Source organism: Typha angustifolia, chromosome 15, assembly GCF_048772165.1.
Source record: "Typha angustifolia cultivar Huaian chromosome 15, ASM4877216v1, whole genome shotgun sequence".
NCBI lineage: Eukaryota > Viridiplantae > Streptophyta > Magnoliopsida > Poales > Typhaceae > Typha > Typha angustifolia.
This window is the reverse complement of record NC_133253.1, coordinates 5790180-5813811: the sequence shown is the minus strand read 5'-3', so window position 1 is coordinate 5813811 and position 23632 is coordinate 5790180. Positions and strand designations below refer to the sequence as shown.

At 38.5% G+C, this 23632-nt stretch overlaps 2 protein-coding genes across 2 annotated transcripts; both read left to right on the top strand.

Annotated features, from left to right (window-relative positions):
• The first annotated feature begins 703 nt into the window (after positions 1 to 703).
• LOC140779065 (uncharacterized) lies at positions 704 to 1765 on the top strand. Its single transcript, XM_073124019.1, has one exon. The coding sequence runs from the start codon at positions 704 to 706 to the stop codon at positions 1763 to 1765; it is 1062 nt and encodes a 353-aa protein (XP_072980120.1).
• An 8919-nt stretch (positions 1766 to 10684) lies between these two features.
• LOC140778359 (calcium-dependent protein kinase 4-like) lies at positions 10685 to 23573 on the top strand. Its single transcript, XM_073123031.1, has 12 exons — positions 10685 to 11284; positions 13268 to 13398; positions 15508 to 15549; positions 15818 to 15929; positions 16033 to 16111; positions 16263 to 16432; positions 17912 to 18038; positions 18850 to 18965; positions 19060 to 19167; positions 21435 to 21497; positions 22647 to 22817; positions 23047 to 23573. Exons 1-12 carry the CDS (start codon positions 10934 to 10936, stop codon positions 23209 to 23211), a joined length of 1635 nt encoding a protein of 544 aa, XP_072979132.1. The 5' UTR covers positions 10685 to 10933; the 3' UTR covers positions 23212 to 23573.
• Positions 23574 to 23632: the final 59 nt, after the last annotated feature.

Here is a 23632-nt window from a genome sequence, read left to right as displayed (position 1 = left end):
CTAACCTAAGAGAAGAATCAGCAAAGAAGGAATCCTCGAACCCGAAGCCAATCACGTCAGGAGGAGTGGTAATAACAGACCGAGCAGTGGGGCCCGCGCTAAAGAAGCGAGCCAATGGGGAGAAACAGAAGGAAGTACGGATTGAGGAACGAGATGGCGACACCGAGGGCGACCTTTTAATGCTAGACGAGATGGACCTGGACGACGCAAATCACAACTCGACAGGTGTAGGATCGGTGCAAGGAAGAACTGCTGTTGTCCAAGGGATAACAGTGTTGCTGGGCACGGGAGACCAGCGTGCTCAACGGTCGGCCTACGTCAAAACAGTCAGAAGCCTCGGAGGAGCGCGATGGACCACTAGTGAATACGTGGCTCACTTTGTCCAAGATGGAATAGTCTCGGCTGGCTATACTCCTGCCTCAGTGCAACAAACAAACCCACCGAGAAAACACGGGGAAACGGTGGCTAGAGTTAAACAGTGTTTATTATTGGCTGACCGGGAGGGGGAAGACAAGGAAGGAGATGAGAGACAACTACAGGTGGCTCTGGTGGCAAACAAAAGAACTGATGCTCCCAGTGAGAAGGCCATGGAGCTGGTGCATTCAAATGAGGATACCAATGGAGGTGGAAGTGATATACCCACCTCCAAGAGAGGACGGACTCACTGACAGACCGTCTGCTCGCCATACCAAAAGGTTTATCAATGTTAAAAACCTTAGTGTGGAATTGTAGAGGTGCTCGCAAGAAAGAGGCACTAGACCGTTGTAGAGTAATGATCCGGGATCACAAACTGGACATGTTAGCCTTGCTAGAAACGCATACCAGCTGGTTGGAAGCGGAGCAGGTGGCAAAGAAGCTCAGAAGAGGATGGGCGTGGTTTGCCATCCCTGCGCAAGGCCGATCTGGAGGCATTCTGGTTCTCTGGAACAAGGAGATTGGGTGGGTGGACGTGGCAGCTGTATCAAGATATGCCGTTCATCTCACCATCACCCTCACGTCGGGACAAACCTGGATATGGACTATAGTTTATGCCAGCACTCTCATTGAAGCTCAGCAAGAACTATGGGAGGAACTGAAGAGCATGGCCGCCATCAGCACGCCGTGGGCGATCATAGGGGATTTCAATGCTTTCTTTTCCCCGCAGGAGAAGCGGTGCAGCAGAGAGGTATCTCTGGGGCCAAACTGTAAAGCTTTTGCGAAGTTCGTGGACGAAGCGGGGCTGTGCGGCGACCTGGGGTACGAAGGCATTCCATACACTTGGTGCAACAATAAAAAAGGCACGCGGCGCATGTGGATCCGACTTGATAGGGCCATGGGCAACACGGAGTGGATGAGCGAACACCCGGCTTGCAAAGTCCAGCACCTGGACCAGGGTGCTTCGGACCATGCGCCGCTCCTTCTCAATGTTCCGGTAATGACGACAAGGGGTAAGAGACCCTTCCGTTTCGAACTCTACTGGATGGAATATGAGGAATGCCAAAACATTATGAAAGACACCTGGACGCGGCACGCCGGGGGCAACCCAATGCATGCGTTCACCCACCAAGTAAGCGAGCTTAGAAGGAGCCTGAGTAGATGGAACCGCGAGGCGGTGGGGAGTGTGGAGCGTCGTCTGAAAGACACCAACACCAATTTGGCAGACCTGGAAGAGCTGGACGCAAATGGCCAGCTGGCGGAGGAGGGAGTGCAGAGGATGAGAAGCCTTTACAATCGCAAAGCCGCCCTTAATAGACAACTTAATATCAAGTGGCTGCAAAGATCCTGACTCAGGTGGACGGAGGAAGGAGACCGAAACACCAAATTCTTCCATATCTCGGCTACCATGAGAAGACAACGGAACAGGATATCAGGTATCATGAGTGAAGATGAAAGATGGGTGCAGGATCCAGATGAAGTGAGCCAAATTTTCACTTCCTTCTACCAAAGCCTATGGGGGGCAGTGGAAGAGTAAGACGACAGGAGAAACGAGTGGCCCTTGCTACCAAACATATCGGTCGAAGAAGCGGTGGCACTTGAGAGGCCTGTCACGTCGGAGGAGATCAAAGATGCGGTGTGGAGTCTACCGCGAGGCAAGGCTCCTGGCCTGGACGGGATGCAAGCGGAAGTCTATACCAAGTACTGGGACACCATGGGCGGAAGCCTTTGCCAGGCAGTTGGCCATTTCTTCACCAGCACGATAATGCCGAGGGCATGGGGGGACACCTTCATAACTCTTATACCGAAGAAGGAGCACCCAACTAGGGTGGCGGACTACAGACCCATTGCGCTATGCAATGTCATGTATAAGGTTATTGCAAAGGTCATGGTGAGCAGATTAAAGATGGTGCTGCCCAACCTCATAGGACCGGAGCAAGCGGCCTTTGTGGCCGGCAGAAGTATAGAAGACAACACGCTGGCGGCTCAGGAGGTGGCTCACTCCATGGCTGTAGATAAGGGAGGAAAGCCTATTATGATGATCAAAATGGATATGAAAAAGGCGTATGATCGGGTTAGCTGGCAGGCGGTGGTTGGATCGCTACAGCGGATGGGCTTCCCTCCACGGTGGTGTAACTGGGTGCAGGCGTGCATCACATCCCCCCGTTTTGCCTTGCTGATCAACGGGAGCCCGACCAATTGGATCATGCCGAGGAGTGGTCTGAGACAAGGAGACCCTCTATCACCCTACCTCTTCATCATCGTCACGCAAGTTTTGACGAGGATCATCAACGAGAAGGTAGAACAAGGGCTAATGCGAGGGTATAGGGTTGGAGATGTGCAGCTGTCTCATCTGTTATATGCAGATGACCTTCTGCTCATGACGGAGGCTTCAAATGATAATGCTAAAAGTATCCTAGAGTGCCTGAATCGGTACGAGCACATCAAAAACCAGAGAGTGAATTACAATAAGTCAGAACTGTACCTGCCAAATAGGATCGGGGCAGAAGAGGGAAGACAACTCAGCGTTAAGCTCAGATTGAAGGTGACAGGCATGCCTTTCAAATACCTCGGGGTGCTTATCTCGGGGAGGAGAGTGAAGGTGAAAGATCATCAGGAGATGGTGGAGTGCATCGTCAAGAGGCTTGCTGGCTGGAAAAGGACGCTCCTATCCCAAGCCGGTAAGCTAACCCTGATCAACGCAACCCTGCTAGCGATCCCGGCATACTGGCTGGGTAGCACGTGGGTGCCGGACGGGGTACTGGAGGAGATAACAAAAAAAGCTCGAACTTTCCTTTGGAAGAACAATGAAGGCCACGGCCTACACCTGATGAACTGGGAACAGGTTACCATGGCCAAGCAGCAGGGTGGCATCGGCGTCCGTCGACTCAGAGATGCAAGAACAGCTCATCTGGGTAAGCTGGTCTTTAAGATGCTAAACAGGGAGCAGGCTCCATGGATCAGAATTATGCAGGCCAAGTACGGGTGTTTGCACCCGTGGGAGTCAAAGAAGAGCCAAAACACATCGTGGGTGTGGCGGGCTCTAACAAAAACCGCCAGGCAGCTAAGGATGGGATGCAGAGTGCTGATTGGGAACGGCAAAGACATGAGAGCCGCCTACGACCCATGGATGCAGGAGGTCCCGTGGAGCAGACAGCCGAGGGAATTGGCGAACGTGCTAATGGATGAAAACTTGAGAGTGGTAGATATCACCAAAGATCAGCAATGGACTACTGCGAGGCTGGTAAGGGAGGCGGGCTCTCATATGGAGTATGAGATATCAACCTTCCCCATGGGTTCCGCCACTAGTGAGGACAGGTGGATCTGGTGGCCGCACCCAAGGGGAACCCCATCTGTTAAAGCTATCTATCACTCCCTACAACCTCAGAGCGATCACCATTGGGAAGGGTGGAGAAACCTCTAGAGGCTACCGGTAGCTCTGAGGATCAGAATTTTTTGTTGGAAACTCATGTGGGGCAGGCTCCCAACGCGAGCTTATCTCCAATATATTCACATTGGATCAGAGGAATTATGTGCAATGTGCGGGTTGTTCCGCGAGACGATCGAACATCTTATGTTTATGTGCAGATACAGTCGGGAGGTGTGGGAGATTTTGCGCACCAGAGAAGGGGTGGAGACCGCGATGATAGACCAAGAATGGATCACGAGAGAGTGGAGCACAATCAAGGAGGAAGACTGCCGGATCAAAGGGACGATTGCATGCACGCTGTGGTCCCTTTGGAAAAGCAAGAATGGAGCGGTTTTTGGTGAGAAGAAGACGTCGGAGATAGCAGTGGTACGAAGAGCAGTTGCGCTGGCGGAGGAGTACAGGCATAAGAACAAAGGGAAGATTCCGAAGGTAGGGAATAGTAGGAAGAGATGGGAGCCGTGTCCGGGAAACTCGGCTCTACAAACCGAGCTATGGGCTATCAGTCTGGGACTGAAGGCTGCTGGAAGAGGTTGCAGGTTGGAGATCGAAACAGACTGCTTGGAGGCCATCAGATGCATGTAGCAGATTGAGCTCAGCCCTTGGCGCGTTCGTAACCTGGTGCAGGAGTGTGTTGAGCTCGCAAAAGAGTTTTTGGATGTAAGGCTCTCTCACGTAAGGAGAGAAGCTAACGCTGTTGCTGACTGGGCAGCTGCTAAGGCAAGCGTGGCCTCTGGCCACAGCTCTTTCGAGCGGCCAAGCAACGCTCCCCCAGAGCTTTGTAACCTCATCACTGTCGATGCGGTTACGCATCGACAGTCTATTAATACATAGCTGGGCACAGCTCATTGACAATAAAAAAAAAATAAGCTGAAATGGCCTTTATAGATAGCCTCGTGGACTAATAAAATGTGTTATTTCAAAATAAAATTAATATTTAATATTTTAGACACAAGTCACTCGAGCCGAGCCAGCTCAATACTAGTGTGAGCCGAGCCAAGGCCCTAGTAATCTCCATTTTGAGCCAAGCCGAGCAGAGATCAGCTCTCTCGAACTCGGCTAGTTTGCACCCCTATTTCAAATATCTGCTCGTCACATAGCAGACTATATTTTACGGCAGGGTCCTATTCAAGTATCTGCTCAAGCCTTTTCTTCAAAACGAAAAAGACTGTATGTTACGACTCCACTGCTCCATTTTAGACTTAAAAAACGAAAAGATTGTATGTTACGACTCCACTGCTCCATTGTAGACTTCAAAACGAAAAAGACTGTATGTTACGACTCCACTGCTCCATTGTAGACTTCAAAACGAAAAAGACTGTTGCGACTCCACCGCTCCATTTTAGACATATAGAATACTATTGCTAATTCAGTTATTTATGGGAAAGGGTCGCAGAGGTAAATGTAACTGGCACACTGTTATACAATTTTCCTTTAACCTGGTGGAATAAAACTTGTGCAAAGAGCAACCCAATCCCAACATGAGTATGATGATCCTGCTTGAAATGCCTAAGGAATATATTATGTATGCATTCTTACACATGGACAAAGCATTCATACTTCTTTGACCCAAAGGAAATCTTTTGGCAGAAAAAATTGCACTCTAAGAAGTCAGAGAAACCAAAGTTAAGACTATGGCGGTTCGTGATTATGAAGTAGTTTTCTTACTTATGAATTTTAGTAGTTTATGGATTAGTAAGTAGTTAGTTTGTTGCTGAAATAAATTCCAAAGAATTCAATTCTCGGATTCATGCATTCGAACGACCAAGTACGACGTTTGAACACCATAGCCAAAGAGTAGAAGATCAATTTAGGTGTTCGAATAGCCCAATCCGACATTCGAACCCATAGCTCAAGAGCAGAAGAGCAATTTAGGCATTCAAACAGCCCAGCTCGGTATTTGAACGTCGTAGCCCAAGAGCAAAAGAGCAGCTTAGGCGAACACCAAACGGCTATTCAAACATTCGATGGGTGAGTTATTTTGTATTAGGATTTATCCCTAACCAATTTCTAAGCAAATCACCCTTATACTCTAATGACTAAAGTTAATCTCCATTAACCTAACATTTCGCATAACTACCCCACAACTTCCCTAAGACCCCTTACTTCCTTTCACCCTATCTAAACTTCGAGCTACCCATAAAAGGTAGATCAATCCCAACCAAAAAGCCCACCCAAGCCTATCTATCATTTCTCCTTCTGAGTTCGGTATTGATTGGGATCGGATTGCAACAAAGATGCATGTGTACACAAGGTAAAAAAGAAGTAAACAACAGGTAAAGAAATATTCGGGACTGCACTGGCTAAGATGGCAGACATGGAACTTACCGAACCTATACTAACTAAATCCAACTTAACAACATACATAGGTTTCTTTCCCAATCTTTGCGGTTGGATTTGTGTCCGGCTACTGTTAACTGTTATCTAGAACGGTGACGTATACTTTATAAATAACAAATGGATAATGCAAGGGCAAGAGTGGTATTTCCTTTTTTAATTATTTATTTTAAATAATACAAAATATTTTTATTTTTATTTCCTGTACCGTGTTCACTCTACCCCTGACAATACACTGTCTAAACATCAAAGCCAACTCTTTTAGTTGTCTAAGAATCTAGAATTTAAATAGACTAAATTCTCCTTAGGAGACATTGAGATTATTTGGATATAGTTCGTTGAAGGGGCTTGTAGTCTTTATTGACTAAGAAACACTAAGATTTGGGCTAATTAGTTGTTAGACTAATGTTGCACTATTGCTGAACAATTATAATATTATGGGTGGACAGAACCACTTGTTATAGCCTTCTTTGACTTCAGAAGAAGCCAATCAACCACTTGAAACCCTCTTTAACTAGTGAAATAGTTTTACTGTTTGAAGAACCAATGAGAGTTTATTTTAAATGGAAGTTGCAAGAGATAGCAGCTCACTCCACCCTTTGTATGTGCAAGATTTTTGGACAGTAGAACAACCCACCTTATCTTGGACATTCTCTTGTCCATTTCATACCTCCAACATATATTACAATCATCTTTGTATAAGTCCACATGTCCTTCGTTGTAATGGGCTATAATTTCCATGTATTAGAGGTTTGTAATGAACTTGTATGAGCAGAAAGTTGATGAATAGAAGAGAAAGTTTTATTCTAATTCCTACTGCCTTTTTTCTGTTCTTATCACTACTATACTCAAATTTGGGATAAAGCTAATTCTATCTTGTGAAGAAGATAGATGAACTCATAGTTAGTGGTGTAAGCGAGCCGAACCTAAGCCAACTCAAGTCAAGCTCGAGCCTATCCTAAATTTGATTATGAGCTTGATTGGAGGACGAGGAGGCGACAATGGCTTGCCGATGGAGTCGGAGGATGCAAAGGCTGCTGGAGGAGGCCGAACGAGGATGTCAACAGTGGAGGAGGTTGGGTTTGTTAGGAAGAATATTATCAGATTTAGGGTTAGATTGAGATAAGAGCCATTAGATAAAAAATATAATAGTTCTAAAAATATTTATATAACTTAAAAATTTATATATATATACATATTAGAAAAAAATGAATTTACGTTAATATTTAAGTATGCTATAATTTCAATTCAAAAAAATATAATAAATGCTTTAGGAGATAGAATCTATCACACGCTATCAATAATAATATATATAATAAAATGTAAAAAAGACAATTACAAATACAAAAATTTTTACGTGAAAAAATCTCAAACCGAGTAAAAAATTATAGATCCAAATTCTGATCGAAACCAATCACTAAAACTTGTAGCTGTTAACAAGAAACTTAAATATCAATCATCGATCTCCATGACTTAATCTATATCAACATTGCTCACTAGACCCCGTGATACACTACTTTCAGTGATAAATTTTCAAACTTCAGTTATCCTCGAGGTTGATCATTTTATTTATCACTCGAGATGTAGTTTTTTCAGATTTAATATAAATGCATAGAAATGAGAACGATTCAACATGTTTTGTCTAAAGTAGAAAAGTGATCTCCAATAACCTCTAAAAAATGATTTCTAGACAATAATAAACCTCATCATTTAGGGTCAGATCAAACTCTTTTATATACCTTTATAAATAAAATAGATATCTTTTAAAATTAAGATAAACAAATACATCTTAGAGATAATATAAATATATCTTAGAGATAAATACCCCTTAATTACCTCGTGCTGAGAAGAGCAAAAGAAGGTTCAATTTTTCCTATTTTTATTCGACTGGACGAAAACATTCCAAACCATGTCGAAGACCATTAACGTCCCGCTGGTGGATTAGAATCCATGGGTAGATATCTCCACGTGCTGTTTGTCGAGCACTGCTACTCTTCCTATTAATTAGGTCAAAAAAGTACTCTTCAAAGTGCTGTTGTAGTCTGTCAAAAACAAATATGTTTCACGTATATTATTGGTTGGATTTGTTAGCTTTCATATCTGAAGGAAATGGTATAGAAACGGCTTGTTTGTACAACTTATAGATTTGGCATAAATTATTGAGCAAATGTACTAGTACAGGCGTACTGCCTACAGCTCAAAAGGAGTGACCATCTCATGCCACCATCTTATAGATTTGGCATAAGACGCACTTTTTTTGAGGTTATACTTTAGAATAAATCTTCTGCCAACTTTGCCAGATAAACATACCATTATTTAATCCACCGTTCCCTTTCCGCTAGTCATAGCTCAGCTCCGTGAGTATTCCCTATTTTCTTCTTCTTCTTCCTTCTATCTATCTATCTATCTATCTATTATTATTATTATTATCTCTATTTTCTTCGTCTACCTTGACTTTGCTTTTCTTGTCGGCCATGCCTTCCTCTTTTACTTTTGTTTTCCAACTTCGCTTGCTCTGCGGCACAACTTGTCTTTATCGCACCTATCAGGATGCCTTCATAGTTCCCATCTCTTTTCTCACTGCATTAACTTCCCTCCCCTTCGGTTATAAGACCTTAAATATTGTTTTGGTGGTCGTTGGGCTGTTATTTCCCTTTAGTTTTTTTTTTTTTGTTGTTGTGGTCAAAGTTGCTACAATGCTTTTAAGATATATGACCATCGCGATGATGTTATAGTTAGTTGTTCAACTATGCTAATAGTTTCAACATATATTATATATCAAACTTAATTAATGAAATTAATCAATTCTTTTTTCAAAGTATCATAAAAAAAATATGTCAGTATCATTTTTGTGGCAAAAAATTAAGCTGAAATCACAGAGAATATTATTAAATTCTCACTCCACCAGATTACTCCTTTGAAAACTAATTGGAGTAGCCATCACAAAATTCAACTAATCCAATAAAAAATTCACCGGCATTGAACAAATGGGATGCCTTTTTTGACTGGGACTTAGCCTGGTTTGGTTTGTGAATCACATTGATTTGAATTGTATATAGTTATAAAGACCAAGTCAACTGGGAGCTGAGCAATAATAACCCAGAACACCTCTTGACTTTGTCAATACGCAATCAAGCTTGCCCAGTGGCCATCTAGTTGAAAATTTGAACCACTTCTGGGCTTTTTGACTGGAATATTCTCTTCTGAGGTGAGGTGGAACTTGTTCTAAGTTGCATGTTGAGATTCTAAAAAAAAAACAAACACAATTTTAATCGTAGATTTTTCTTTTATTATCTAAAAAATAAAAAAAAAACACCATGACATTAATCTACTTAATCAACAGTTAATGCACAGTCAACACATACAACTTCATTAAGAGGGTATTTTAATTTACCCCCTATTTATTCTGAAGCGGTTGGGTTTAAAATTAATTACGAGTTATTTTGAAGCAATAAAAGCAAAACAAATGGTGTTTAATTTTTTATAAAAAGGAAAGTGCCTGCATGCTTCTCGACAAAGAGGAACTTAAAATTTGAAACTGACCTGTGACCAGTGGGAAGAGACAAGTTGAAGTAGCAGACAGAGAGACAGATAACAAGTCATAAATGGGGTGGGGTGATTAGGTCAAGGATTTGGTCATCACTTTCCAGTCCCAAAAGCTTTCTTTGGAAGTCGAAGAAAGTGACCTCTGCTCTTGTCCTCAATCTAACTTACCACCTTGGACTCCAATACTATTCAAACTTCCCCTAAAGCAAGTAACTTTTATTCTCGGTCAGTGAAATTTTCTTCTTTTTTTTTTAAAAAAATTTAAATAAATAAATAAATTATGAGTACGTAGACTAATTCATATGGTAGATAAGAGAGTTTTGGGCGACTTCTATGAAATGGTTGTGTGGAAATATTAAAGATACCTCTTTTAGGTTAGATTATAATGTGAACTTTTCATTAATGTGTTACGCCGAACTGGTCCACAACCACTTGGGTTAGTGGTGGATTGGACTTTTTATTCCTATTTTTTTAAAAATAAAATAAAGAATTTGTGCTTATATTTTTTATTTTATTTTTATTTTAATTTTGAGCATGGTTATATTGTTGGATGTAGGCAACCTCTGTTGCCTTTAAGCTTGTTTAAGAGTAGTTTAATTAACAACTAAATTGAGCTCATGAAGAAGGGAGTTTTGGCTAGCCTGCCTGGCATGAGCTGTTCAAATCATAGGATGTCGGTATCCATCCCTGTGAAGAGGAAAACCTTTGTCTAGTTATTTATCCAAGTATTTTGATTACTTATCCGTGTAGATATCGGTGGTACAAGGAATAAGTCAGCAGCGTGTGCTGTGACATAGCGCTGCCTCGAAGTTGGAAAACAACGATAAAGTGGGTCTTATTCGGGGATAATTCCAAGAATAGCGGGTAAAATTAAATGGCAGCGTCAAGGGGAGAGACATATTCCTATTTCTTCTTCAAACCTAGTAATAATTTTTGGGGGAAGAAAGAGAGAGAGAGAGAGAGAGAGAGAGACAGGGGTGTTTACCCCCCTTCTCTTTCTCTGTCTACCGAGAAAGTTCCCTCCTTTGACCAGTACCCCTCATTTCCCACTATCTTCCTGAATCCTTCGCTCCCCCTTCTCTACTCTCTTTCAAAAGAGAGACCCACCTCTCTCCTCTGCCTGTTTCCTTCCTGTATAAAGTTTCGCATACCACCTGTTTGCTTGATTGCCGATTCCATCTCCCACATCGAGATTGGAGCAGCGGAAAGATGGGTGCTTGCCTTTCCAGCGCCACCAAGGTGAGCGGAGCAAGCAGCAGGAATAGCAACACTGCCGGTGCGCCCAACCGATGGAATAGCCGTAGCCAGGAGCTGCGTCGGAAGCCCCGGGAGGAGGCGAGAGAGCAATTGGAGCAGCAGCAGAGGGAGAAGGGGCATAGGAGGAGGCCGAGCGGGTTGGTGCCCAGCGGTAAGAGGACCGACTTCGGCTATGCGAGGGATTTCGAGAGCAGGTATTCGACTGGGAAGCTCCTCGGGCATGGGCAGTTCGGGTACACCTTCGTTGCCACCGATAAGACCAATGGGGAAAGAGTGGCTGTGAAGAGGATTGATAAGAAAAAGGTAATTCTCGACGTAGGTTCTTCTTTTGCAGAAAGTTTCGATCTTTTAGGATCCTGGTGGTTTCGTTCGCATAATTTTAGATATCTTCGTGTTCTCAGGCCGGTTGATCTATTTAGGGAATATAGATGTAGGTTTTTAGTCTTTCAATTCTCATGCGTTTAGATCCCCAGAGAAGTGGGAAGAGTTGCCACACAAGATATCGAATCAAGGTCAATATTAGAAGTGGTTTCCCTGTATTCGTCTATGTCTTCATATTTGGTCGAATCAACAACCCTGATATGTACGTCTGTCCACTGATTGGGATAACTGCTCTTCCTTTTCCGGACTTCTCATACAAAAGGTTACCTGATTTTATTGGAAATCCTTCTTCAAGTTTCAAATTAAAGGGTTTCATTAATGATTTTCTCCCTGATTAGTGATTACTATCTCATGCTATGAATTCAATCCCGTTTATCCAGATGATGAGGTGAAACTTGGGATGGGTGATATTAGATATTAAGACACTCATTTGATAGCTGACAGTCCTAAAGTTTGCACAAGAAGAGATTCCCAATTTTTGTGTCCTCCCCAATATGAATACTTGATTTCTAATATCTAAGATATATCTTCTCCATAAAGGTCCCAGAGTAACTCGTGTACCTATCAATTATCATTGGAAAGTGCATTAAAACATAATTAATTTACCTATCACTGGAAAGTGCTTACCTATCAGCTTTGTAAGAGAAAGGAAAAACTAGGCATAACATGATGATAGCATTATAACACATAGTATATTCAATATATTCACTTGGTTTGAGGATAAGGCCTGCCTCTTGCATCCAAGAGTTCACAGGTTCAAGTTATGTTGTAGTTTATTCAGAAATGAGTGAAAGACTACGTACTTGGATGCCTTTTTATAGTTCAACAAACTAATCATGATTCATTAACAACATGAACGTATAGGCTACAGGGAAGACGGAAACATAACATTGGACTAAGCAAAATAGAATAGAGAAAGAAGTATTGGATGGGAATATGGCTGTGAAGCACTTGTGTGTTATATTTGGAGTTCCTAAATGCAACTACGGATTGGATATAGATGTTTCTCTATGATAAATTGATTTAAAGTTAGCGCATGTAACTTATCAATTGCTTTAAAAACTTAAGCTATTTGATAATAATGATTTTTTTTCCTATAGGAATGCTTCTTATCACTTATGGGCTTGAGACATTTTGATGGGCAAAAAGAGTGAACTTGACTTAAATGAATATATATTTATATTTTAAACCACAGATAGTTCTGATAGCATTCAAACTCGAGATTGCAGCTCTGGTATCATGTTAATTTATCAATTGTTCTAAAGATTTAAGCTGTTAGATAATAATAATTTAAAATTTTGTTGTATTATTAACAACATAATTATTTTGTTGGTGATGATTATTTCTTGTATGACATTTTTAGCTTAAGTGCAATACTGCTTCTCATGTAAACCTCTCACTCACATTTAATTTTCATCAAAATTTAAGGGCAAATTGATTTTTTTGTTTATAAAGAAACAAATAATAATGTCAAATGGGTGTGAATTATATATTGATTTGATTCACAGCCATTGAGAAGCATCTTGCTCTCAGTAAGTCCCGCAATATTATATTAGCATATGAGAAGAGGAATTAATCCTCAACTTTTAACTCATTCTAGTAAACTTAATTCGTACAACATTAGAAGGTGTTAGTTAAATTATGTTTCATAGTTTGGATGGAATAAAAATTAAAAGAAAGCAAGAACATCTAGCTATATTCAGATAATCAAGGACATTCTAATAGTAGCATTGATTTGTTGAATGGTTATTTTAGCTGCAACAACATTTCTTCAATCATTATTTTAATTGCTGTATATTGTGAACATTATAGTTAACATTTAGTGTGCACTACTCAATTATTCTCTTTGCTTATTCGATTTTCAGTATTTGCCCAAAATGTGAGTTTTTAAAAAATGCTATACAGATGATTCTTCCTGATGCTGTCGAGGATGTAAAGCGAGAAGTAAAGATACTTCAAGCACTTAAAGGTCATGAGAATGTTGTCCACTTCTATAATGCATTTGAAGATGATTCTTATGTGTATATCGTCATGGAGTAAGTATTCCCAAATTGATTTTCTTTATATATATATATATATATATATATATATATATATATATTAGAATGCCTCATTAAAATAGCATCTTCTAGTGATATCCTAAGTTCTTAGTTAGAGCTGCTTTTATTATGGTTGCTGTATATTCATGATGTCATATTTGCTATCATGAAAAAGCATCAATTAGTGTCTCAACACTCCAATGCTCAAATTTAGAGTTGGAGCAACATAATACTATATCTAATATTATATCTATCGGATTCTTCTGACCAAGGTTCCAAAAATCGGTATCAGAATCGGGATCGGTCGTTAGAAAAAAATGATATGTATTGGTCGTATCGGCTGTATCGATCGTATTAGCCGTCTATATCGGATTAGACTATTTTTAATTACGTAAAAGTTTAAATATTTTTAACATATAGAAAGTTTTTAAAATTTATAAAAAATAATATAAAAATAAGAAAAAAAATAATCACATATGAAGCCTAAAAAGTAAAAAAAAAAACTCACTTAAAACTATAACAAATTCCAACTTGAATTTAATAATTTTTTATACTCGTATATTACTATTGCAAAAACAATAGTAATGAGAGAGCTATAGCAATAAGAAAAGATGATTACAAATAGGTGAGAAAGAGGGAAAAGACTAACAAGAAAAAAAAAACTTATCCGAGTTTACTAAAGTGTGGAGTAGCTGGAGGGGCTTATCGGATTGGTCGCTGAATGAGCTCGGTGAATTGTGAGGGTGGGAGGAGAGTGTGTGAAAGATAAAGGGTAAAAATTGAAAAAAGAAAAACAGTTTAGGACATTAATTGCCAATATCTCATATGTTAGATGTATTTTATAATCGACCTGAATCTTAAAAGAATTTAGTTTTGACCAATATTACTGAGTTTCGGTCAATCCCAGACTGGTTTTAGTTTCGGATCGGGATGGCTAATTTTGGGATCCATGCTTCTGAGTTGATCATGTGCGCACGTGCACACACACACACACATATTCTTTGTATCCCTGAAATGATGATTATTAAAAGCTAACTGTATTTCACACCTTATCATTTTTACCCTAAACTAAGAAACTTCATTATCAAATTCAAACATTTTTATTGGAATTATATTCCTTCTCTTAGTTGAGCATGTTGGACAAATATATAGAATGGCATCTTGTGCTTTCAGTTATTATTAGTTCCATATGAAATGGTTAATGAGATGTAATTTTGATGTTGTACTTGATCTTAGTGATATTGACCCGTTCAGAGCTCGGGTCGCTGGATTATTGGTTCAATTGGTGATTCACCCGATTGGATTGCTGGTTTTTTAATAATATTTAAATGATATATAGATAGTTCTACATAATTTTAAAAATAAAAAAATATTTACAAAATTAGTATTATTATATGTATATCCCTCAAAATATGTTATATAAATACTTTTATGGTACTTTTCAAATTAAATATTTTAATAGAAAAGGATAAAAATACCATTAATTAAGGGAAATACTTGAATACTCAAATAAGAATATTTAAATCTTTTACATTTATATTATTCGAATTTTAATAGAAGTTTACTTCAAAGGCTATTGATGCAAAAAATACGGATTTTAAAATGTATACATACAAAAACTGTGTATTTTGAGGCACATACAAGCAAATAAGTGCCTTTTAAGGGTGTATGTGCAAAAAAGTAAACTAATGTTATAACACAAATATGTTATAAACTAAATATTTTGAAAATTTTAATACTAAAATATCATTAGAATATAGAATAGAATAATTAAATAACTTGGCCCAGCTGGTTTGCCAAAAAACAGCTAGGTTGCATGAGTCACTTGTTCAACCGTCGGGTTCGTCTGTTTTTACCGAATCGATTGCTTATCCAGTATGATATTCCCATTTGGTAATATTTTGATTGAAAATTAAGTGAGCTTATATCTTGCTTAGGCATGTTTCTAGATAGCTAGAACATAGAAGTTTGATTATCTTTTGGCAAGTTGTATTTAGTAATTATATTAGTAGTTTACTTTGATTCACTGTGTTTTTATTTTAAAATCAGTTTAAACTATCTGTCTTTAAGGATGTGGGTAATGTTTACTCTACTTTATCTGAACAGATTGTGTGAGGGTGGTGAACTACTGGATCGAATTTTGGCTAAGTAAGTTCAAGTAGCTTCTCCATTATCAGTATATTTAAATTTACATTTCTACTATCTTATTACCAAAATGTGGTATATTCTTTTATAGTTGCTTTCTCATGGATTTGCCGAATACCTTGTTTTGTCTTATTTTCTTGAATTTCCACCTTATTTTCTTGAACTTTCTTGATCTCTTCTTTTTATGCTTGGTGCAGTCAATTTAAATTTCTCTTGCTTTAGTTATTTCAGAACTTATTTAGATTTTACTGACTTGATCTCATGTTCACAGAAAGAACAGCCGCTACACTGAGAAAGATGCTGCAGTGGTAGTACGGCAGATGCTCAAAGTTGCAGCTAAGTGTCATTTGCATGGTTTAGTACATCGAGATATGAAGCCTGAGGTAGAAAGTGATCACCTTCAAGAACTCTGGTATTTTGCTTATAGATTTGGTATGTTCAATCATTTGTCAAGTTACGAAATAATATATCTATTTTCCTTCTCAGAACTTTCTTTTTAAATCAACTGATGAAGACTCACCTCTAAAGGCAACAGATTTTGGACTCTCTGACTTTATACAAGTAGGTTAGTGCTCGGAAGGCTGATTATGCTTATATTTTGTTCCATAAATGGTGCATGTTTGATAAAGTGGACATTCCCGTTGTTGGAAGTATTTTTTTTCTGCTTGCTTAATTCTGTAGGAAACTAGGAATCATAATTTTAATTACTTTTGCAGGCAAAAAGTTCCATGACATTGTTGGTAGTGCCTACTATGTTGCTCCAGAAGTACTAAAACGTAAGTCTGGGCCTGAGTCTGATGTTTGGAGCATAGGAGTGATCACTTATATTTTGCTTTGCGGAAGACGTCCCTTTTGGGATAGAACTGAGGATGGAATATTCAAGGAGGTAATAACAAGTCTAATTTCTAAATGTTCTAATTTGGCTCTATTGGTGTCTCCTAAGATCTTTTTCTTTATCCTGTTTGTTGAGGTAATTAATTATCTAGCAAAAAGCAAGTCTGGCACTAAGGACTAGCATAGTATTATTTACCAATCCTTTTTCGAACTACATTGATGATCTTAATGGTCAATCTGATTGCATAGCATTTATTCTCAACTGGGCCTGCTACAGATGACGGTAAGTTAACCTGTTTAACCTTGCCTCAGCATCAATTCAAATTTAACCATAACCTCTTGACTGGCAAGGACTAGAGCTGTCAAAGTAGCTCGTTAGCTTGTGAGCTCGGCTCAAGCTCTAAACGAGTTGAGTCAAGCTCAAAATAATAATTGAGCTGAGCTGAGCTACACTCAGCTCGCTCGAGCTCGGCTAGAATTAGCTCAATGTATATTTTTAATTATATATATATATATATTTTTATATTCTATTTTATAATAGACACTAATGTATTGTAGTATAGTTGGTTATATGATTCAACTTCAGAAAAAAAGACGGGTTCGAATACCATGTTTTACAATTTAAAAAGTTTGAATTTTTTTTTTTTTTACATTAGTTGGGACACATTTAGTCCCACATCAGGAAACTAAGAAGTAAGAATTATCTTTATATCTACTCACCTCTTAAATAATATAAACATTCTATCTAAGAAGTATATATTATAGAATTTTTTTAAAAAGTCGAGCTAACTCGAGCCGAGGCAAGCCAGCTTGCTACTTGGGCAACCCAACCTCAAGCCCACATTAGCTGGAGCTCAGGCTTGAGCTAAGCTAGACATATTTCAATTTCAAGCCAAGCCGAGTGAACCTGGGATCGCTCAAGCTCGACTCATTTACACCCCTAGCAAGGATCGTTTGTATTATTGGCCATCTACCACATGCCAAACTTCTGGATGTTTTTCCAAATATCATCTTATATCTGGTAGATGAATGCATGGCAGCATTTGACCTTCTTGACTTGACATCAACATTTTGAATGTTTGCCAGTAGTTGGAGGGATTGAGGCATTGAGTGCATCTCTCATAATAAAGGCTGGATCAGAATTATCTGAATACTGTACTGGTTATCATCTGATTTATGGATCATTGGACAAAGAATTGCTAAACACGTTTTCCCGACCATGGCCTAATATATTGATTAATGGGCATATTTAAGGAAATGTTTTTGAGGCTTTCTGTCCTGTTGTTAGTAAAATCATCTTGCTGGACTCATCAGGTGTGACTACCATTTTGTTTTCCTTAATGATTAGTCCTGTCTCCTTCTCTCCTTTTCGAAGATCATCCCATTAGCAGTTTGTTCACTGGTTGATGCTATATTTTGTAACTTTGTATACTGTTATTCTCATTGTTAGGAGGTCAAAACCATTTATTTCATTAGTTACTGTCAGTTGAGGAACCACAAATATACTAAGCTCTTACCTATTGATTTGCAGGTCTTAAAGAACAAGCCTGATTTCCGTAAAAAGCCATGGCCGAGCATAAGCATGAGCGCCAAAGATTTTGTTAAGAAGTTGTTGGTTAAAGATCATCGTGCTAGACTAACTGCTGCTCAAGCTTTGTGTATGTATCCAGTTTTCCCATTTCCAGGCTAGAAAATGCATATAATATACTTGCCAATTGTCCTTGAACATTGAAGAAAATAAAGCCACCTAATATTTAAAACTTGATAAATTAGATGTGACAATAGCTTTTTCAAAAAGGTTCCAAAAGGTGCCTTGCTCATTGATGCAGCCACATATAGTGTGCCAGTACTTGTATAAAGCACATATGCAGTGTAGAAAGAGTACATCTGATTAGTAATTTACTAATTTAAAGTTTAAATTAGACCTACCTTTTGTTATATTAATATGTGATGACTAAGAAAGCAAACTCAGTAAGATGTCAAGTGAATGACATATTTATCAATGCACATAAGTTTGTATGGTAGTATTGTAACTTAACAAAAGTTGTGCTGAAGTTCCTAGTGGGCAAATGAAAACTGAGAGATCGACTATTCTGAATTAATGAATAAGAAGAGCTGCAGATATGTAAATTTGGCATTACACATTTAGGGTTTTATGTAACTTTGTGCATATTTTATGCCTTAGTCATAATTATATTTAGTTATAGTATAATATGCATAGACAGGCCTTGTTTTGCCTAAATTCTATACTGTACAGTCAGGGCTGCAAGAGTTTATGCAGGTGCCTAGGCCTATTTAAATAAATGTTTTTCAGGCTTTCTGTCCTGTTGTTAGTGGAATCATCTTGCTGGACTCATCACTGTGATTGCCATTTTGTGATCTTTAATGATGACTCCTTTTTCTTTTTCTCTCCTTTTTAAATTTCCTTTCATTAGCAGTTTGTTCACTGCTTTTTGATGTTATTGGCAGCACATCCATGGGTGAGGGAAGGGGGAAGTGCATCAGAGATCCCAGTAGATATATCTGTTCTATCCAACATGCGTCGGTTTGTGAAGTACAGCCGTTTGAAGCAGTTTGCACTAAGGGTAAAAGAATGAACATGAAATTACCTGGCAACTTATTCTCTAAATCATTTTCCTGTGAGTTGGGACCTAATATGTATCATTATGACTAGCTCAGGCATTAGCAAGTACGCTTGATGATGAGGAGCTAGCAGATCTCAAGGACCAATTTGATGCAATTGATGTTGATAAGAATGGTTCAATAAGTCTTGAAGAAATGAGACATGTAAGTTTTTCTTGTGGTTCTTTGTTAACATTCCTAGTATTATATAGTCTTTCTTGTAGTTCTTTGTTAACATTCCTAATATTAAATGCTTTCTTGTTCTTGTTACTTAGTGGAACCTGAGGTGTTTATTGTGAAATATGTTCCCTAAATGAGGTCTTTTTTGACCTGTTGAAGGTAGGAATTTGAGTTTATTGAGAGTTTCTATCCACTTTATAAAAGAATGGACTGTGAGGTTTCTCATAGCAAAAATATGATTTTTGCTTTGAAGAAATTGAAAAAGATGAGCGCTCTCTTTGTTTTTATAATGTTCGTCTTCTCTTGCTTCTTTCTGTGATATTCTGTGGAAAACGAGACTGAACCTGCACTTGGGCTGATCCCGCTGCCATAAAGATGATAAATGTCCATCCTTTTTCCTATTCTTGATAGTTAAGCACAGGTGTCCTGCAGAATTTCTGTAACTGCCATCCTATCACCCTACTGTTTGGAATTTCTTGCATCTTGAAATTGAACCATGCCGAACAATCTAAGCAGCAAGAGGTCTGGCCTCAACTCTCAATAATTTGCATCTTAATTCACTGAGACTAAAGCCTGATGTCAAAATAGCACCTCTGTCCCTATCCTATGTTATCAGACCCTGTTTAGTCTAAAAACTACATTTATTTATTGTTTTGATCTGTATTTGCTGTCTTTAAACCTCTTCTACTGATCCAGTCTCTTTTTACAAATGTCAATACATCAGACATTGGTATCAAAGCTATATTTTCCTATATCAATTTGTTCAACATTATCTCCTTGATTGAGGCTTTTGTTATGTTTTCTTTTGAATCAGTTGCCCAACTTCACTTGAGTCGCTGCTCTTATTTGTCTAGGAGTTCTATGTATTAACTTGCATAGCTAGTATTTCTACTCACTATGACTCATTGCCAGTTACCTAGTTCTGTTTTTCTTTCCTTTGCCAATAAGCTAGTGACTCGGAACTTCCCAAATTAGTCATGCTTTGGATCAAGGACTTGTCGTGCCGGTGGTGGTACGACACATAGCACGGGGTGTGCCAGTGGCATACCTTGTGCCGAGCGTACCAATCTCCGTGCCAATATGGAGCATATATATATATATAAATATATATATAATTTTTTTTAAAAATTTTATTTTTATCAATTATTATTAAATGAAGTTTTTGATCCCCCCCTATCATTTTACGTTTAACTAGATAGTATTTATAATTATTGAACTATTATCAATTAATATTATGTGTTGAAATTTTTTTATTAAAAATATATTAAGTGTGTGCCCGTGGCACTCAAGACCGTGTTCACCGGCATGTGCCGTGCCCCCATCCATGGCATGGCATGTGCCACTAACACGAGCATCATTGGTTTGGATATTGACATTTGGATGAGTTCAAGTACTATGGAGTTGGATGGTCATTACCACATGATGCTTTGTTATATGGTTGGTAATGTTGCAGTCTAGCCCAGGAAGGTATGTAATCGCAATATATCTGTACCTGACTGGTGTAGTTCATCCAAGATTTTATTGGCCATTCATACGTTAAGGTCAATGGATATTGCCAGCTTTAGGGTGAACTGGTTGGTCGAGAATTCATTGTGAAACAAGAAGGATTATCTGATGTTCTAATTATTGTCCTTTGCATTAAGAGCTCTTTTGTGATGCTGTTTTATTCTGCTAAACACACTATCCTCCTCAGCAAGTATCAATGCTAGCTTGGTTTCTACGGATCTTCCTAACTTATATACATGAAAAAAAAGGTTTAATCTTAAATGAATTTAGTCCTTCCACCTATAGTGAAGTGGGGTTTGCAAAGCTTGGAGGAAACAACAGGTCAAATGTTTAGTAGCTCAGGGCAGAATTTGGGCATCAATGAACTTTGTAGTTCTTCTCTTTTCCCTTTAGAACCGTATCCTACCTTTTCTTCATTTAACTGTGCAGTTGGACATTCATTCCTCTTATCTTCTTTTTTTTTTTCTTTTTTTTCTGTGATAATGATATTCTGTCTGCTTGGCAAAAGATCTACATATCTGACACAAATAGCTGGGCCTAAAACTTTGTTGGTTGCTTTTGTTACAGAGTTTTCTTCTTATTTTGATAAAAATTGCAGGGAAAAGCTGATGAGAAGCCATCAATGAATGATATTAAGTTCAAGCATTACGTATTCTTTTTTCCTTTATAATTGTATAACAACTTAAGCATTGAAGTTAACTTTACTTCTACTTTAACGTGCTGACTTTGTGTGCCATACTGAACAGGCTCTAGCAAAAGATCTTCCTTGGAGATTAAAGGGTCCACGTGTTGTAGAGATAATTCAAGCAGTAAGTTGCTGACCTGTTTTACTTCCAGTCCAGTTATACTGAACACACACTATTATTCCATCCTAATTCATTACAAAGTTTCGCCGTTAACCTGATCGACAATATCTAAACATTTGGCTGTACCTTGTCATCCTAATATTACTCTTTCCCCACTCGAAGGTTATTGCTTTAAAAAAAAAGAATTCTGACAGTCATTCTTTTTCTTTCTACTGAAGAGTTAAAAGATATTCTTGGATATTTTATCCACGTTAATAGCAGCATAGCATATTACAACACTTCAGGATTGGATGAAAATATTTGAGAATATTCATATAACTATTAGCAAGACAGATCGTAGTATCCTATTTCCAGGAGATAATACAGCGACTCTTTGCCTTATTATTAGAACACAAACATTTAGAGTTAATTACAGACATGCTCAGCAGTTTTTAAAGCTTAAGTTTTGAATAAGGTTAGGAAAAAGAAGAAAAGTAATGCAGTGGAGGCGTACTTTCTGCAAATATTTCAGATTACTGGCAAGTATTATCCCGCACAGAATTACAATACATGAAGGGCATATGCCTCATTGTAGTCATGTCAAGTTATTCTCTTATCAGATAGTGCTCATGCTGATGACTATTTCTTTCTAAATTATCAGATACCTACAATCTTCTTTGATTACTAACCCCACCATAGCACATGTCTGGGCCTATGAGGTCCTTTAACTCCACTTCCTTTTTTATATTTCTTTTTTCAGGATGTGTGATTTTAAACCAATGGCGTTTTATATGCATAATACTGAGACTTTACACGTGAGATTTGATACCTTGCATACCTGAAGGGTTTATGCAATGCCTTTGTAGGATTAGCTGTCCGAACTTCTTCAAGAGGTAGCAACAGGATACTGTTTCCATAAAGTAATTTGAAATGTAGTAATTAACAAGATCTATGAAAGTAATAGAACATGGCGATCCATGATCATAGTCGTTCAATCTTTAAATGAATGATGCCAACAACTGAAACTCTATGGATATCTCAAATTTCTTTAAAATGCATATTTGTTAGGTCGTGGTGGTTCATTTTCAACTGGATCTGCTTTTGGTACAACATGCAAACTTATCGTTGCAATTTAAAATGGTAAAAGTTTATGACTTTATTCCATCATGGCAGATTGACAGCAACACAGATGGTCTAGTGGACTTTCCGGAATTTGTTGCAGCAACTTTGCGTGTGCATCAGATGGAGCATGACTATGCAAAGTGGGAGTTCCGGTGCCGTGCTGCTTTCAGTAAATTTGATTTGGATGGAGATGGATATATCACGCCTGAGGAACTCAGAATGGTTGGTCATTTCCTAGCTGTTAAGTTATAAATGTCCAGTTGGGTACTTAAATGTTTATTTCCAAGCATAATCCTATATTCCTATCTTCTAGAATAAAAAAGAATTAATTTGAGGTGGAAATGAAACACATTTCCAGATTGTATGGAATTCTCTTCCAGACTATTTTATAATGACCATAAACATGTTAAGATAAAACACATCCTCATCCAGGTTTGTTTTGTCTGTGCAGCACACCGGGATGAAGGGTTCTATTGAGCCATTGTTGGAGGAGGCTGATATAGACAAAGATGGGAGAATAAGCTTACCTGAATTCCAGAAGCTCCTAAGAACAGCAAGCATGAGCAATCTTCCCAGTCCAACGGGAGTTAGAACTCCTCACAAATGTAGTAGTTAAGGAAGCTTCAGGCCCTCACAAATGTGGTGCAGTTCTGATTTGTTTATTCTTTACCAGATCTTGTTGCGAATGCTGGAGTCCACTCAGTTCAGCTCAAGCTTCTACAAAAAAAATAAAAATTTCTTCCACTTTTTCTCCTTTGTTTTTCGATTTCACCTGTAAGTGTGCAGTTTCATGATAGACACTCGTGGGCATAATGAAGGATCCAAGTAGACACTAGGAGCCTTCAGTAATTGTGAGGTTCATTTTTCTTATATTTTCTGTAGATATATACAGAATGTATAGGTTGCATCTGTCAATCCACACCAATGTAAGCTATGACTATATATTTGCTAATGTAAATTATGTTTAGAGTTCAACAATCATTATTTAATTTTCTTTCTCTTATTAAGTCCATGAAACTTCACCTGATCTAAAGATA

Excerpts from the sequence above, each read along its gene's own strand:
- LOC140779065 (XM_073124019.1), top strand. The coding sequence starts at position 704 with ATGTTAAAAACCTTAGTGTGGAATTGTAGAGGTGCTCGCAAGAAAGAG.
- LOC140778359 (XM_073123031.1), top strand. The coding sequence starts at position 10,934 with ATGGGTGCTTGCCTTTCCAGCGCCACCAAGGTGAGCGGAGCAAGCAGC. Across the intron at positions 16,112-16,262 it reads CTCTGACTTTATACAAGTAG|GCAAAAAGTTCCATGACATT; the intron begins GTTAGTGCTCGG and ends TTACTTTTGCAG. Across the intron at positions 22,818-23,046 it reads CGCCTGAGGAACTCAGAATG|CACACCGGGATGAAGGGTTC; the intron begins GTTGGTCATTTC and ends TTGTCTGTGCAG.